The sequence below is a fragment of the Limulus polyphemus genome, unplaced genomic scaffold (genome assembly GCF_000517525.1).
Source record: "Limulus polyphemus unplaced genomic scaffold, Limulus_polyphemus-2.1.2 Scaffold683, whole genome shotgun sequence".
Classification (NCBI taxonomy): domain Eukaryota; kingdom Metazoa; phylum Arthropoda; class Merostomata; order Xiphosura; family Limulidae; genus Limulus; species Limulus polyphemus.
Window position 1 is genome coordinate 392,625 of NW_013666293.1, and position 16,584 is coordinate 409,208.

Here is a 16,584-nt window from a genome sequence, read left to right on the forward strand (position 1 = left end):
CATCTCGTGCAACCTCAGCAAGAATTCGTCTCCTGAAACTAGCATCACTCTAGTAGGTTTCAAGCTATGTGGTACAACAGAGAGACACATAAAACATTCAGCCTAAAAAGTGGATGTTCTTCATACGTAAATATCTTTATGGTTAGTTTCTAAGTTTTAGTGTACTAGAATAATCCATGCCATAAGTGAAGTTATCTTTTGTTTAACCTCTGTGAATCTTCGATTCAAAACAAAGTGTACTTTTAGATCTAAAAATGTTTTTTTTTCTGGTTTCAAATATTTTTTCAGTGTTCCTATAGTCGCTCCCATTGACTTAGCGGCAAGTCTGAAGGCTTATAATCTATAACGAGAAACACAGAGTTTCGATACCCGTGATAGGCACAGCACAAATAGCCAATTGTATAACTGTGTGCTCATGTACAATGAAACAAAAACTGTTCCTGTATTTTATTATTTTTTGTTAAATAATTCAACTATTTTTAGACCACTGATTGCCTAAGTATAAAAAAATATAATTTTGCTCATGTTTGTAATTTTCGATTTTGGGGAATGGGAATTAAATCACCGTTTCATATACAAAAATGTATATTTACTATACACTTCAACTAATTATTTTTTTTATAAAGCTCGAAAATTAAAAACAGGGTTCGAATTTTATAAATAATATCATAATGCTGGTGATATAGTATATCGTAATGATGAATATTTTTCGGTTATTATCCGCTAGATGGCAATGTCGTATCTAAGGAAAGATATTTGTCAGTTTTTGGAAAGATGGTTTGATTATGAGAATAAATAGTTTTTCGTTTGAAATGAAGCGAAGTCGGAGTGAACTTGTTTCTTCAGCAGTGGGCAGCTTTCTGAGAAGAAGACAATATTCGGTAAAATTAAGTTTATAATGATAATATTATGTACATGATAGGCTCATTACTGTCATTCAACACTTCTTATTTAAGACTTAGGTCACAAACTTGACTAAGTAAAGTAAGTTTAAAATTGTAATTACAAGTGTGAATAGAAGCTGAAGTAACAATGGTTAATCAAGTTGGTATAAAATTACATCTAGTCCACTGTTTCTTGCTGTTTTAGTTGTGTTATCATTAAGTTTCTGTGGTATACACGTTACATGGTCTTGATGCGATTGCTGAAGCTCACAAAAATAGTAGGTACATTGGTGCACTCCACCCATTTAAACTTAAAGTTTAACTTTATTATACTTGTAACCTAATACCTGTTGAAGCTAGGTTGTTAGTGTCTCTACTCACAATGTGCGGGTCATGGGATCAAACACTGTCATCTAACGTGCTCACCCTTTCAGTTATGAAGCATTATAAATATACAACAGCAATTCCACTATTCGTTGGTAAAAAGTGGTTCAAGAATTGGTGGTGAGTAGTGTTGCTAGCTGCCTTCCCTTTGTTTGTCACTTCAAAATTAGAGATGGCTAGTGCAGATACCCTTCAACTTCAAGTAGATTTTACATGAAATTCAACAAACAACTAACACCTGTTGAAGAATGATAGTGTTTGTTTTGTTAATAATATTGTATATGACAATTTTGAAAGAAATGGTCATAAGTGAAAACTACAACTTGGGGTTTTATTAGGAAAAATTCTTAATTTCAAGGTTCATAATTAAATTATGTTTTAATTTTATGATAGATTTTTAGCAACAAGAAGTTACAGTTTTTAATTTTTTTACTGATAAACTACTTGAAATGTGCCGACCAATCAATTTCAAACTGTGCTGATAACATTCAATGTTCTTGGAAATGCCTAATGTAAATCACTAAATGTAAGAAATACAGAGTATGATTTTTCGACCTATCTTAGGTCTTGTTAAGAAAATGGATGTCACATCATTAACATTTCATCCTTCTTTTAACATTCCATTATAAATTTTACCATACTTCTTAGCCTAAACATACCCTTTGAAAGTGTACATTGTTTTGGTGATAAATATTTATTCTTGCAGATATTTTAGTTTAATTAAAATTTAATTTAAGAAGCATAATTAAGCATGACAATAATGGTCATTTGTATGACAGAGCAAAAAATTAAATAATACACAGATGTGATACTGGTAAGTGATGATGTAATAATAATACGTTTCATATTTAAATTTTGAGTATGATGAATTAACATCATAACACAAAGGTTTACAGGTTACATTGCCCTTAAATTTTTAATAAATTTTAAAATGAGTACTAACAAGTGTATTGTGCCAGCCTTTTTATATGTGAATAAACTAGGTTTTCATGTTTATGGTAACAAAAGTTGGTTTTGAATGATTGACTTCCAGTAATGTATACACACCTCTTACTGACTCAATCAGGTAGTCATAGTACCAGGTTTTACATTTTGGGATCTAACAATGAAGTTCTGTATTCTTACTTTATCATAAAGACTAGACTTAGAGTAATGAGTATCATGAAAATTATGATGTTTTTTTTTCATGAGAAATTGTGCCTGAGAGTGTCAAACATTTGCTTGGCTTCATAAATAACAAGCAAAAGCACCCCCCCCCCCAGTGATGGTAAAAGTTTAAGTTAATCTATCAATTTAAATTATTTTATGGACTTTAAAAAGATTAATTGTGTTGCACTCTTGATTTCACTCAGAGCCAAAGCACTGAGCTACTTATACTGCCCACCATGTAAACTAATTGTTGAGAAGCCCTTAGCCGATCAACAATAACATAGATAAATCTACATTTTTATTCTTTAAGTTATGTCACATTTTGAAATATAAATAACAATGTGATTAATTCATAACAATTTAGTATAGAATATCCTGCTTGAAAAATAAAACTTCGCATCAACATTATTCATGCCTGTTCTCCCGTCATTTCAAAAGTGAATGTTGAGCTTTGCCTGCAGTTACAAATTTTCAAATGGTAGACAGACAAACACTCGTACAGCCACCATGGTTCACAATATATACAACACAGAGCATTGTAAAAAGCTGTGTAAAGGAAGTATAATAAGGAAAGCAATATTTTTTTTTACTTCTCTCTTTAATTAGCATGTTTTAATTTCCTTTTGTAGACACTACTGATACTATTATCATAGTATGAATAATTTGGAATCAGGATACAGACTATTGTTATTGATTATAGCATATATAATAGAGCTTTTGATTTTCATAATCTTTGCCTTTTTTTTCTTTTTGAGGACTCGGAAACATTCAAAAAGAGTGACCTGAACATTCATCAAGTTCTTCAGGAGATGACTTTGAATGCCACTGTCTGTGTTGGTACAGGAATGAGAAATGCTTTCAGCTACACTAGCATCAGTGGAGATGCCACTGCTGTGGACCAGCAGTACACAAGGTAATGGAAGAGTTCTTGCCAAAATGCTTTGAAAACAAGCATTGATCTGGAATGTATAGCTTTTGTAATTATGTTCTATGAAGATTTCAATTTATAGAGAAAAAATCATAGTAACTTATAAACTAAAGAACTAGGTTATATCTAATTGTGGAGTCTATAAAGTAGATGGTGATAGATGAGTATATTGTTTCCAGATATAAAACTGTACAAAGATGTCAACAAACAAACAAAATTATATATTATGTTACAAAAATTACATAGTTTTATATGTTTAAATTAGTTCATAATAGTTTTTCTGATAGATATGGGTATTGAAAAAAACTCTCTGAAAGCCAATGTTAATGATAAGTTATTGATTTATGCAAGTTGTATCAATAATGTTCTTAATAGCTAAGTTTGAAAAAATTAAAACTTTATGTGTAATATTAATCTTAAGGAATTTTAAAGTAATATTTTATCACATAATGAATATTAAAAGTCAAACTTATATTCTGCAAAAAATGGCATATTGTTAGCTTCTAATATTTTTCTAAAATATATTTTAATGACTGATTTCTGGAGTGGGGAGAGAACCAACTTTTACTTCTAAAATCAAAGATGAAGTAACTACAATGTATTTGCTTACCTTAACTGTGTGGTGTGATACTGGACAAAATTATTCTGTTCCTCACAAGCATACCTTTCATGAGTTGATAATGAACTGGGTCAGACAGGGTTTTGGGGCAGGTGTCCCACCTATATGTACACCATTGTTTATGGAAAACAAAGACTTGAATTAGAACTGTGAGAGAATTTGATATTCTGGGGGTTGACTAATGACATTGATGGGTCAAATGCTTATCTGTTAACTAAGATTTCCATTGTTCTTATAAACAGTTAATAAATTAAATGAACAGACCATAAGTTTCTTTTCTATAGAAGCTAGGCCTGACAATCTGTAAGTCACAACTTTGAATCCCATCATTGAACACACTTGCCCTTTCATCCATGGGGGCATTATAATGTGATGGTCAAATCCACTGTTCATTGGTAAAGAGTAGTCCAAAAGTTGATGGTGGTTGATGTTGATTAACTGCCCTCCCTTTAGTCTATCACTTCAAAGTTAGGGAAGTAAGCCTTGAAATAGCTTTCCATAAAATTCACCAAAACACAAACTTGTACAATTATTTTGCCCATATATAAAAACATTGCTAGGGATGATGAATAGCTTGTTACTATTGAAAGGGTCTGCTGAAAAATGTTACTCTGTGCTGTGATGTGTGTATAAAGAATCTAAATGTTATTATTTTGAAGATGCTGAAATAAATGCTTAAGCTAATTTTATGCAGTGTTGTAGTTTTCTTTTTTACTTGCAAGCTTTCCTCTTCTCTACTGAACAATTAAAATAAATTTACTGAGAATTTTTTAGCAATAATTAGGCACTAAGTAAATTAAAACTGGAAAGAAATCAATAAACCAAGTTAACATTTATCAGCTTCTTCTTTTTAGTAATAGTATTTTGTGAGATAAACTTAAATTCTTTGATATTTCTGTTTTTTTAGGTTGAAGAACTTTTTATCTGAAGCTTTAGAGCCCTACAAGTCTGAACTCTCATACATTCTCTTTCCTATGTTTATCCATCTTTACTTGGAATTGGTGACTAATGGTCAGAAGACTGCAGGTAAACAGAATTAAGTGTCCCATCAATATGTTTTGTGGAGTGTTTTTCATTATTTAAGCAGATTAACAGTTTATCTTATTTAGCTTTAATACAAAAACTAATGCTTTTGAGAAATATTTGTTTTAAGAAATTGTATTTTCACAAAATCATATGCATAGTAGAGCTCAAATGTTATTGGTAAAGCAGTGACTTTAGTATTATTGCATTGTTTAGAATACATATATCATGTGAATGTTGTTAAAGTTTGTTCTGAGGTATGTGGTATGAATAATTGTATCCATGGAGGCTTGAATGCTTACTGAATTTCCATAAGTCCTGTTGGTTATCTATTTATCTAAAAAACTATTCATATCATCATGCACCTGGATTTATTTCTTTTTAATTTAAATTAATTATATTATGTACAGTTAAACAGCTGGTTTACGTATAGAAATGGGCAAGGGCATGGCAGATCTCTGTACATAAACAAATTAGTTAACCAATTGGTCAGTTCCATTTTCATAAATGTGGTACTTGTTTCTTCCTTAAGTACATACTACAGTATGATAACTGATGAGTGGCATATTTCATTCAGTTTAATCATGATGTAGTCAATACTTGTGATTTGGTGGTGGTAGTATTTTTTATAAAACAAATTACCATTTCTTTTTATACCTAAATTAAAGTGTGATAATGCAAATTGTGTGAATTTATAATTGTTTGTTAGCTGACTTATCTGCAAAGGGTAAATAAACAATATAAAGTAATCTCTCGATAACTCCGAACGTATAGGGCTAAAGCCATGCCAAGTTATTGAGATAATTTCCACCCACCCCCAAATCACAACTTTTTTGGCCCAAATAAACTGCTATACACTACTGTTGTTTGAAAATAAAATAAATTAAAAAAAACATTAAAAATTAACATTAACAGCACTGCAGACCAAGAAAGATGATGATTGAAGCTTATGGTACCATGTAGTAGGTGACATAAGTGATTGTAGGAGGGCTTAATGCACTTTGGTAAATACTGTATACTACTTGAACATTACTTTATCCATTAAAAATTAAATACATTTTGAATGGTCACTTAAACAATAAATCATTCACTTAAAACTTAGAGATTATTTGAATACACTAAATTATTAACTTGGAAATTAAAGATTAATTTATTTTTTTTATTGAATAAATTATTCACTGTCTGAAGACATCAACTGTTGTGGGGGTTCTGGGGTAACGCAAAGGAAGCTAGCACTGCTGGAATTGGTATCTGAGGAAGAGTATCTAGATGCTGCAGGCAGACCTATGGAGGCTTCACTACTGGTGGAAGGAACATTTTGTCTGGGTTTTTTGACAAGGGTTTAAAAAGTCAGATATTTTCCCCTATTTGTAATTGCTGTGCTGAACCTTGATGACATATGCCCTGATATCTCTCAAAGTTGCATAGTGCTGTTCCAAATCAGGCAACTGCTCAACTACCTCCAGTTGCTTGGGAGAATTTGTAAGGACTCTTCTTGCATTGTTAGAAAGCCTAAATATTTCTCAAGGATGCCGAGTTATATAAAATTCTGAGTTATCAAGGGATTACTGTATTATCAAGTGTAAAGGACTCACTCATTTGTTTTATACAGTTTAGGTCTTTGTAAAATTCAGTGAATACATTTAAAATTTAAGCCATACCATGAGAATTACTAAATAGGTCTTACTTGCAGAAGAGCAAGTAGAAATTTTATTAGGGCAATTATATATAATCTTGGTTTTTTTATGTGCTTGATAGACAAACTGAAGGAAGAAAAACTTAGATTTTTACATGGAAAATAAATTAATATTGTTTATACAAAGATAACAAAAAGAATTTTTTTTCATCATTTTGCTATGTAATATATAAATCCCAAATCTTATTTTATCCTTTTTTAACTAATCATTGAAGTGTGTAAACTTAGGGCTTTTTATAATTACAAATTTACAAGAACAGTTTGAGTCCCAAAACAGAAATCTGTAGTAAACTGGGACATTCAACTAGGTTTATTCAAAAGGTGTGTGAAGAATTCAACTGATTCAGTGTTTGCTTTCATGAATGTTAAATTATAACTTGGTGTGTCACAAAGCTTTTTGTTGGTTGATAAGTGGTGAAATTTTGTACTTCCAATAACTTGATCAAATTTATTTTTCAGCTCAAAAGTTTCATTCCAGACATCATGGACTTTTTCTTCATTCCCAAGAGTACAAAAGTGTAGCAGAGAATCTTTGCAGCATTGTTACCCTTCAAGACCTTACAAAGTTTTCTACTGTAAAGGAACTTAGGTAATAAGATGTGAAAAATTTTCTTTCGATGAAGGAATTAACAAAATACAAAAGTTTAAACCATGTAACTCATAATCATTAACTAGCCAGTGTTCTCGAACCACTTTAATTTCATTTGTGAAAACAACAACAGTTCTCTTTATGGAACTCGGGCCTAGCATGAGTAATTTTAACCCTAGCTAATAATGATATGGATAGTAAGATTAAAACTTGTATGTTAGCTTTACAAGAATTATGAAACCATGCTATATTTATTATATGTACATTTGCATATATAACACATCCAAAATTTTAAGTATTTTTATGGCTTTTTTTTCCTAGAAAAAAAAATTAATTTTCTCAAAAAAAAGAGATAGCTGTTTAAAATTATAGGATATATATGTTTTTTAACATTTATCAGACATTGATAAATAACGAAAAGCTGTGTATGTATTGTTCCTGATACATATTCATTATGTGTTTATAGTTCTTGATTTATTACTGAACTATTGCCTTTCTGTTTTATGATAACTTAGATCATGTGTTTATTGATACTGAATGTGTAATTTTAAGAAGAATATAAAGCTATTAACCCTACGTTTTTGAGTTGATTCATACAGAAATTGCTATGTTTGGTGGCAATCTTGAACAAGAAAAAATCCACTTAACCAGTTTCTCATATAAGACTTTGTATAAGTTTAGAGGTCAATTGCTTGCTATGAAAATGCAGTGAAACTCCCAAAATATTATTTTCGTATTGGTGAAAAGTCTTCCCAAAGCAGGGCTACTTTTGCTTGGGGCCATATCATTTTGACCTAGAATTTCACTGTAAGAGTGTTTTTTTCAATATGTTCATGACATCTACTACACTTAGTAAAAATAACAATAACTACTCCTAAACTACTGTATATGACTTTCATTGGTTGAGGTCTGGTCAGTCATATCTAAGTCTGCCAATCACTGAATGACCTAAGACAATGAAAGTGGTTACTGTGAGAAAAACAAACATTTTGTTTTCTCAATATTCCTTCTGCTTCACAGTTTCCTATCCTCTTTTGATTGGATTATAACATTTGAATGATCTCTATTTCTGATTGTTTTAACTTTAGTGACCCAATTGTGATTGCATCCACAATTTTTGCATGACCAACTGTGCATTTGCAACTAAGACTAGGATAAACATGGCCTTGGACATTTTCCCAATGTATATTGGCTAGTTTAGCCCTAAAAGCAGGTCTTCTATAAGTAAATTACTTTACAAAATGCAAGGGACTTTCACCAAAATCTTGAAACTAAGAGGGAAAAATAACTCATTTTCAGATGAAGAGGGAGAAACAATGAGCAACTAAAGTTGTATGATCAAAAACTCTAATACTAAATTATCCTTTTTAGGCAGTTTAATGCTTTTTATCATTTGCTAGATATTGTAATGCCAAAAGCAGTCATTAATATCTGTACAACTTCCTCCCAATTTTAGGGTTAAATATATACATTTTAAAATAACAGGTAATTTTTTTTGATAGTTAAATGTGTATGTTTTTCTTCTCTCTTAATTGTTTTATTTTCCTCTTCCAGGGAAAATAAATTCCATGTGCAACTCAGTGAAGATTGTGTAGAATATTTCTTGAAATTTTTAAAGGTAAGATTCCTATATACACACTTTTTGTCTTAGCTTTTTAAATGATGTCACTGTTTGCTTCTTTGATGGTGGCTCTTCCTATCATTATGTGTGTGTGTGTATATGACTGCTAAGCGGAACTGTATTGTGAACATGGACTAATAGTACCATCATGCATAAGTGAAGCAAGTGAAAATATACAAGTTAATATTACCCCATGAATTGGTCATGGCACAAAAAAGGTATGTTTATTTAAACTGCAGACTATGGCAAAATGTAACATTCTGTGAGTAATGCAACAACGTAACAAGGGTTATTACCTAAGATTCAGTCAGAGTGCAAACAAAATAACAATTTGTGAAAGGTAAGAAGAGATTAATGCTGAACCTGACCCTCCCTGGTCCAAAACATGAACCGAATCCCAATGATGAAGAAGATGTTAATCGTTATTGTTTTTCAGTTTTCATTAAAACATGAATTCCATTTGTAAATATAGTTTATTACAGTGATAGGTAGAATAAGTCCATGAAATAACATTTTAGAGGCTTAGTGCTGGTGTTTTTCAATAAAACTTTATTTATCTTTAAAATAGGAAACACTAAGAGCTTTATCATTCTATGTGATATTTTAAACGTTCTTTTTTTTTAAATTGCTATGGCAGGCTTTTACTAGGTTAAAGTTTTGGTAGGTTCATATAGTATGTTGAAAAATGGTTGCTGTTAAAAGCTGCTGGTTGAGCCATGGGTAGAGTGAATAGCTGTGAGATCTAATCCAGAAATTCATGCTGAAATAGATTTTTTATTTGTCATGATATTTGAATGGTTATTTGTGACTTTTGTAATTTTGTATTTCAGTTAGCACTTATAATTCTGCATGCCCATTGGTTTTTCCTCTGGTTTCTTGTATGTTTCCAAACATTTGAAACAGTAACATATAAGGAGCTTGAAAAATTATTTCTTAGTATTGCTTTTGTAGAGTTCCTGAAATATGTCAGACTTGTACGTAAAGAACACCTTTCAGTTTGTTAAAAACATAAAACTTTTGTATAAATTAATGTAAATATAAGTAATATAACAATGTTACCAATCTGTATTATATTTTCAGTAAATCATCATTAGTAAATATTCATTTGGATTTTTACCACTCTTTCTCCTCTGCAGAAAAATAGATTCCAGCTTCTGTGTTAATTCTAACAATAACAAAAAAAAGTGAATAAGATCCAAAAATATAATCATAATAATGTAGATGTAAATTAATTTTGTTGTCTTTTAATATTAAATTAATGTTTTTGGTATACTGAAAATCTTTGCATACAAGTTTGATAAGATATCGTGCACTTTTAAGGTAGAAGAAACTAGAAAGCATTTAAAGTTTTGTGAGCATTATAAAGAAAATCTGTGTAACTTTTCAAAGTTAGATTACTTGTATTTTGATAGTACTGTACTTTCAAGGTTGAAAATATTAATTTGAGGTCTTAGTTATTATTGAGCTATTTGTTATTACTGCTGATCTAATATTTTAAGTATATATATATATAAAAGACTTGTTGGAAACTCTTTCCAGCACTGTTGTTCATGAATGTGTCAACAAATGCATGCATCAAACAATAAATGCAGATTTAGTATCAGTCACTTCATCAAGAACAAAAATCACTTGGAAACTGCATCTCAAGCTTGTTTTTTCATGCAATGACTTCTAGTTTTTTTATTTCTAAACATTAATATATATGTTTAGCAGAAAGATAAGATTAGTTACTCAGAAAAAAAATACATCTCTGTATTGGTTATGGAAACTTTCAGTTTAATGTAATAAAAAAATGTTGGTATTTGTAGATATTTGTGTTAATGCATGAAATGAAAAATAGTCATTATTTACACTATGCAGACTGTACGTGTACAATAAATGTTTAACATTTGATTGCAAGTTGAATTGAAATCAATAAAAAAACTTGGGGATGAACATGAATTTATTTTCTCGTACATGTGATATTTGTACCCTACTTTATTCCTACCAGTATTAAACCAGTATTTTTTTGTTTTGCTTAGATACAAAATATTTACCTGTAGATGTAGGCTTTCAGTGAGAAGAAAACATGACTTACCGAGAATCTTTAGGTAGAAGATTGAGGCATCACTTATTAAGTTATTGTACTAAAAAATAGAAAATTGTATTAACAGCATATTTTTTAACACTTTTAACTCATTCTTTGATACTCCAGATTAGATAACCAATAGGCAATGCTATAGACGTTTATTAAATTTGTGTGTTTTCTTTCCAGGATAATGATCAGCTTATACTTCTTCAGGTGTTAAACATGTACTTTTGTATCGAAGGTGAGGAGAAAGTGATTTTTGTTAGATATAAATAAATGACGTTTATTAATGGATTTTTAATAACATAAATGAATTAACTTTGTTTCACCCAGTCTTTGCATGAAGAGTATTTACAATTAATTTTACAACTAAGCTGTCTGTCACTTGTTTTCCTGCCACCTCTTGTAAAGTAAAGAGTTTGGCATAAAAGTAAAGCAAAATGTAATTCTAATAATCAAGAGTAAATTTAAGTCACTGCTTGGCAGTAACTGTGCTTTGAATTGTAGCTTCCAAAATTGTTTTGTTAACAGACTATGCATTCTAAATCTTTCCTATAGGATAGTTACAGCTGTAAAAACAATTTAATACTAGTTTCGGTTTCTAGCTATTTCTAGCTGATGAAAGTGCACTAAGTCCAAACTAAATTTCAGTATTTCATTATAACTTATTTTAGGTAAACATGAAAATTAGTGTTGAGGCATGCTGAGGAAACACTGTAAATTAGGTTGCTCATATGTTTCTTACAATAGATTTATTTCCAACATCATTTTATACCAGTATTATGTTCCAGACTTATTCAGTCTTGTCTATTCAGTGATAGAAGGACTAAGAGTGAACTTATAAATGCCATTTTATTTTTGTAAGAATTTGCATAACAAATACTTGGATTCATTTTTCCAATGACACAATAGTCAGATGAATATGTTTTGGGTACAACATGCATTTGTCATAACTATTGCCTTGACCCCCAATGGTTCATCAGCATGTCTGAAGGCTTACGATGCTAAAAATCAGGTCTCAATACCAGTGGTGTATTTCTATGCTTAATAACAAACAAAGACTGTTGCCCATTGGCATGATGTTTAGTCATATGAGTGTAGACCTGTTTAAGGATGCACCATGAGTGAAATGTGGACAACTATCATCAGATTCATGGTGTTTGGAATAATAGTTTTGTTAATGACTTCTCACTGTCTTTGACAGAGGTTTTCTTCTATCTTTGAAGGTATCTTTTTATTCATCATTGGCATACAACAAATTCGTATTCATTCAGCTTGATTGAATGTCTTGATAATGTTATTGAAATGTGTGAGCCATATTAACTACCAGAAATGTTACAAAAGTGTTTCAATTTCACTGAATAGTGTAAGTTATAATGTGTAACCTTGCAACTGACTGTACTCGGCAAGTTGTGATTTCACTGCCTGATACATAGGATAAATATAAGGTTAGTGTAGATTAATTCAGCGGTCATCTTTTACATGTTGTACATTTGCATCACAAAAAAAACAGATTTAAACATTTTGAAATATAACAAGAGATGGATCTTAACATTTTAACATAACAGTTTTGATGTCAAAATAACCAGCACTAGCCATAAACATCTTTTAATATGAAATGTGATAATGATAAATGACTTGCTTAAGGGGTTTGAAAATGAGGCATACAATAAAGTAATAGATGCAACTAGGAAAAAATTACCTAAATTGAGCTGATACTCATAGAAAAAGATAAGGATATGGTAATAGGCAAGCATATTTTTCCAAGTTATATATAGTATTGTAGTTCCATAACAGGTGAAACAATGTCCACAGTAAATGTTTATTTTTTTGGCTGACACGTGTAGGCAAAATTCCCATTTTATACACTCTTGTCCATTATTGTTCTTTTGTACTAAGCCATGCTTTTCAACTTTGTTTATGATGATAAAATATTAATTTTTCAAATTATATGAAGTAGCTTAGTTGCTACCTTAACCCTATCTAGACTGGGGATCACGTTTCAGGTTTTGACTGCGTGCCTGTATATCAAATATCAACATTTTATTTAAAAGCTTTTATTCAAATATTTTAAAATCGACATTTTGTCTTTTTTGTAATATTTAGTGTAATTCACAAAGAAAACTTTAATATCTGAGCTTTTTCTACACAGTTCTGAGGATTCTTGCCTGTAATCAACATACCTACCAATTTTTTTTTTATACAGTTATTCTGACCATCCCAAAGAATATGCTTATACTTTATAGGAAACTACTGTTCTATAAGTTTGTTTCTCTCGTGATTTTCATTTTCTTTCTCTGATTTTATAAGTGCAGTCTCTCTCCTCACCCTTTTATGAAGTCAGAGCATATGATATGTATTGCTACAAATAATACTTAACATTGAAAATAGCTGTAGGTATAGGTTGAATACCAATGGATAGAACAGATTATAAACAATTTATGTCAGTGTAAAGTGAATAAAGTGGTGTGAGAAGTAATTTACTGTTTCATGTGAAAGTGATTGAAATACATCTCCCAAAGAGAAGAAAAACGGGATTTAATGGGCAGTTTAAAAGACTTAGAAAAAACCTATCAGCTCTGGGTTTGTTTTGTGGTTGCTGTAAATGTTCTTTTTGCTCCTGAAGTTCTTGCATTTAAAATCATATTTGTTTGAAAGTTATGGTTGTTTTTGTTTATGACAATATATCAGATAAGCCTTATTAGGTTTAGTGAGTATACTAACAATGGTAAAATGTTCTGATAACTCAAATCCTTAATTATTGAATTTTATTGTTAATTAAGTTTAATGCATCCAAACAAAATCAATAAGTAATGAAAAAGAAACTATATTTTTTAGATACACATTGATCTCAATCAAGAATATTTTTAGTAAAAATACTGCTATCTAGCATGATCTGATGCTGTCGTGACAAGTCAGGGCATAGGTCACCAATAAATCTTCATGAATTTTTGCTGTGTTTTATGATTTTTAGTTGGAAGTGGTGACTAATGGTGTCAGCAAAATAAGGTATCAAAAGAAATATGTTAATGTATATCAACCAAGTTGAAACTGATTGTATATATAAAATGAAACTTTTTGATCAACACTAAAGAAATTGAAATTCTAAAACAAAAGAAATCCTGTAACTTACTCAAAGCTTAGGAAATGGTTTGAGTCATGTATAAAAAAGCAAGTTAGACTGGAGTGTGTAAGGAAGTTTTGTATCTTACTGTAAGCCTGTTAATTAATTTCATGCTCTGAATAGTTAGCTTGTTTTCAAATAGAATAAATAAATTTGTAAGTAAATATAATTTGTATTACATACAGTTTATTTGTTGAGATAGGCCAGTTATTGAATGTTGGTTATGCTAACCACAAAATTTGAAGTTGAAGAAATAATTTTTTTTTTATCATTAACATATGAATGGACCTTCCAATATTATTTTTACTGAATAATCCTAAATAACCTGGCCAACAATAGAAACCATTACAATAGTACATTCTGTTTTTTGCTGTTGTAGCTCAATTCTGGTCTAGATAATTTGAAATTGAATGCAAAAATCATTATTTTTGGTTTGTTTCCACTGCTTCTGAATTATTCATTTTCAATTTTAATTGTCTCTTTTTTTTTTTATAGAGTTAACTGATCATAAATTAGGTGTTTTGGAAAACCTGTAGTGCTTTAATTAAGATTTTCTCTGTTAATAAAACCCCAAATCATTTTCAAGTTAAGCTATGCTATTAAAAGCTACACTATTATTTTGAAATAGAAATATGAAAAGATAATATGTATATTAACTGAACAGTTTTATAGATACAATGCTATAAAATGGTGATTTAATTGTATTTGTTATTATTCCAGTGGTTAATTTATCAGATCGAGATTCTAATAATCTGCATATTAAAGAAGATAGTCCACCAACAAAACTCAGCCAAACTTCAAGTCCTGCTTGTGAGATTAAGAATGAAAAAAGTCCTAAGTCACTTACTAATAGTAAAGAATCTTTGGAAGCTTTGAAACAGGCCATCAGGAAAGTGTCAGAAAGCCCTCCTTGCCTTCCTTCAGTGTGTTTGTATACTGTGAACAATACACATCAGGGGTATGTGATTTTTTGTTTTTTTAATGAAAACTTAAGACAAATGTATAAAAAACTTGGTTTATATTTCAGGTGACTGAATATTAAAAGTTTAATACTATTAGAATTCTAGATAATATTCTAAAAATCAAAAGAAAAATTTAAAGGTATTGAAATTGTATTTGAATGTATTGCTGTTTAATGGTTATGTTTTGGCAATAAAGTTGGAGAACAATTCTAAACGGTTCTTGTTCTACTATCCGTAATGAAGCTGCAAGAATGAAATGTTCATTGAAATAAAGTTTTTTAATATTTTCTGGAGAGAAAACATCTTTTTTTTTTCTCTAACTTTAGTGCTAAAATGTCTAAATCTCTCCAGTATGCAATACAAATTCTGAAAAAAAAAGGGTGCATAATAATTGTTTGTGTTCACTTGTAATCTTTATAGACTTATTTTTGTCACTTTTGACATAGAATAAGGCACTCATATTCATGGAGACCAATTTTTATCTTCATAGACTTAGCAGTATTAGCTTGCCCTAGGTTACTACACTTCTGTTCATGAAAACTGATTCTTATCTTCATAGACTTAGCAGTATCAGCTTGTCCTAAGTTACTGTTCTCCTGTTCATGAAGACCAGTTTTGTCTTTATAGACTTAGCAGTGTCATCTTGTTACAGGTTACTACAATCCTGTTCATGAAGACCAGTTTTTATCTTTATGGCATTAGCAGTATCAGCTTGTCCCAGGTTACTACACTCCTGTTCATTAAGACCAGTTTTTATCTTTATGAACTTAGCAGTGTCAGGTTGTCCAAGGTTACTACTCTTCTGTTCATGAAGACCAGTTTTTATCTTTATGAACTTAGCAGTATGAACACGTCCCAGGTTACTAAACTCCTGTTTATGAAGACCAGTTTCTTTTTTTTTTTAATATCATTGTAGCATCAGCATATTTCATTTAATACATTTACAGTGAAGGTATGCTGTCACAGGCTACATTCCTGTTCATGTCCAGTTTTTTTCATTATAGACTTAGTAGTGTCAGCTTGTCCCAGGATACTACTCTTTTGGCTGGTGGCTTTGAGAATTCAAGCATTCGTCTATGGAGTCTGACACCCAAGTCTTTAGAATCAATGAAAACTGATGTTGATGTGTCTAAGATTCGTCTTGGGTACGATGTTTTGCCAGGAGATTATGAAATGGAAAATGATGTTTCTTCAAGGTAGGTATTTATATAAACCTAATCATTTGTTTTCAAGTCAGTTGTTTGAAATGAAGTGAACAAAGTCATGTGAGTATTTGTGGTCACTGATTAGTTCCTTTGCTTCCAATTTAATTATGTATATCTTATTTTGGCATTTTGTTAAAACTTGAAACTGATTTATTAGAAATAATTATAGATAAATATGAATAATCATGTAGTTTCATTTAGTTGATCAGGAATGCTCATAGATAAACAGTCGCATAGCAAGGGTTCTCAGCACCTGAGGGCAAAGACACTTTTGGCACCCCCACATATGAAATGTTTGATTATTTGTTTTGTGACTCATTACCCACTTAATG

General features: G+C 30.5%; 1 protein-coding gene across 3 annotated transcripts in view; it reads left to right on the top strand.

Annotated features, from left to right (window-relative positions):
- Positions 1–736: 736 nt before the first annotated feature.
- LOC106459930 (TAF5-like RNA polymerase II p300/CBP-associated factor-associated factor 65 kDa subunit 5L) overlaps positions 737–16,584 on the top strand; it is a 29,000-nt gene continuing 13,152 nt past the window's right edge. For all 3 annotated transcript variants that reach the window (XR_002610652.1, XM_013919598.2, XM_022386509.1), the window contains exons 1-8: positions 737–881; positions 3,173–3,330; positions 4,872–4,990; positions 7,143–7,272; positions 8,827–8,890; positions 11,148–11,202; positions 14,806–15,043; positions 16,052–16,243. Coding sequence is in view for 2 of the 3 variants with exons in the window: in XM_013919598.2 (XP_013775052.1) it covers positions 786–881; positions 3,173–3,330; positions 4,872–4,990; positions 7,143–7,272; positions 8,827–8,890; positions 11,148–11,202; positions 14,806–15,043; positions 16,052–16,243 (1,052 nt within the window). In the remaining variant the exon portion in view is untranslated. The remainder of the gene's footprint in view (positions 882–3,172; positions 3,331–4,871; positions 4,991–7,142; positions 7,273–8,826; positions 8,891–11,147; positions 11,203–14,805; positions 15,044–16,051; positions 16,244–16,584) is intronic.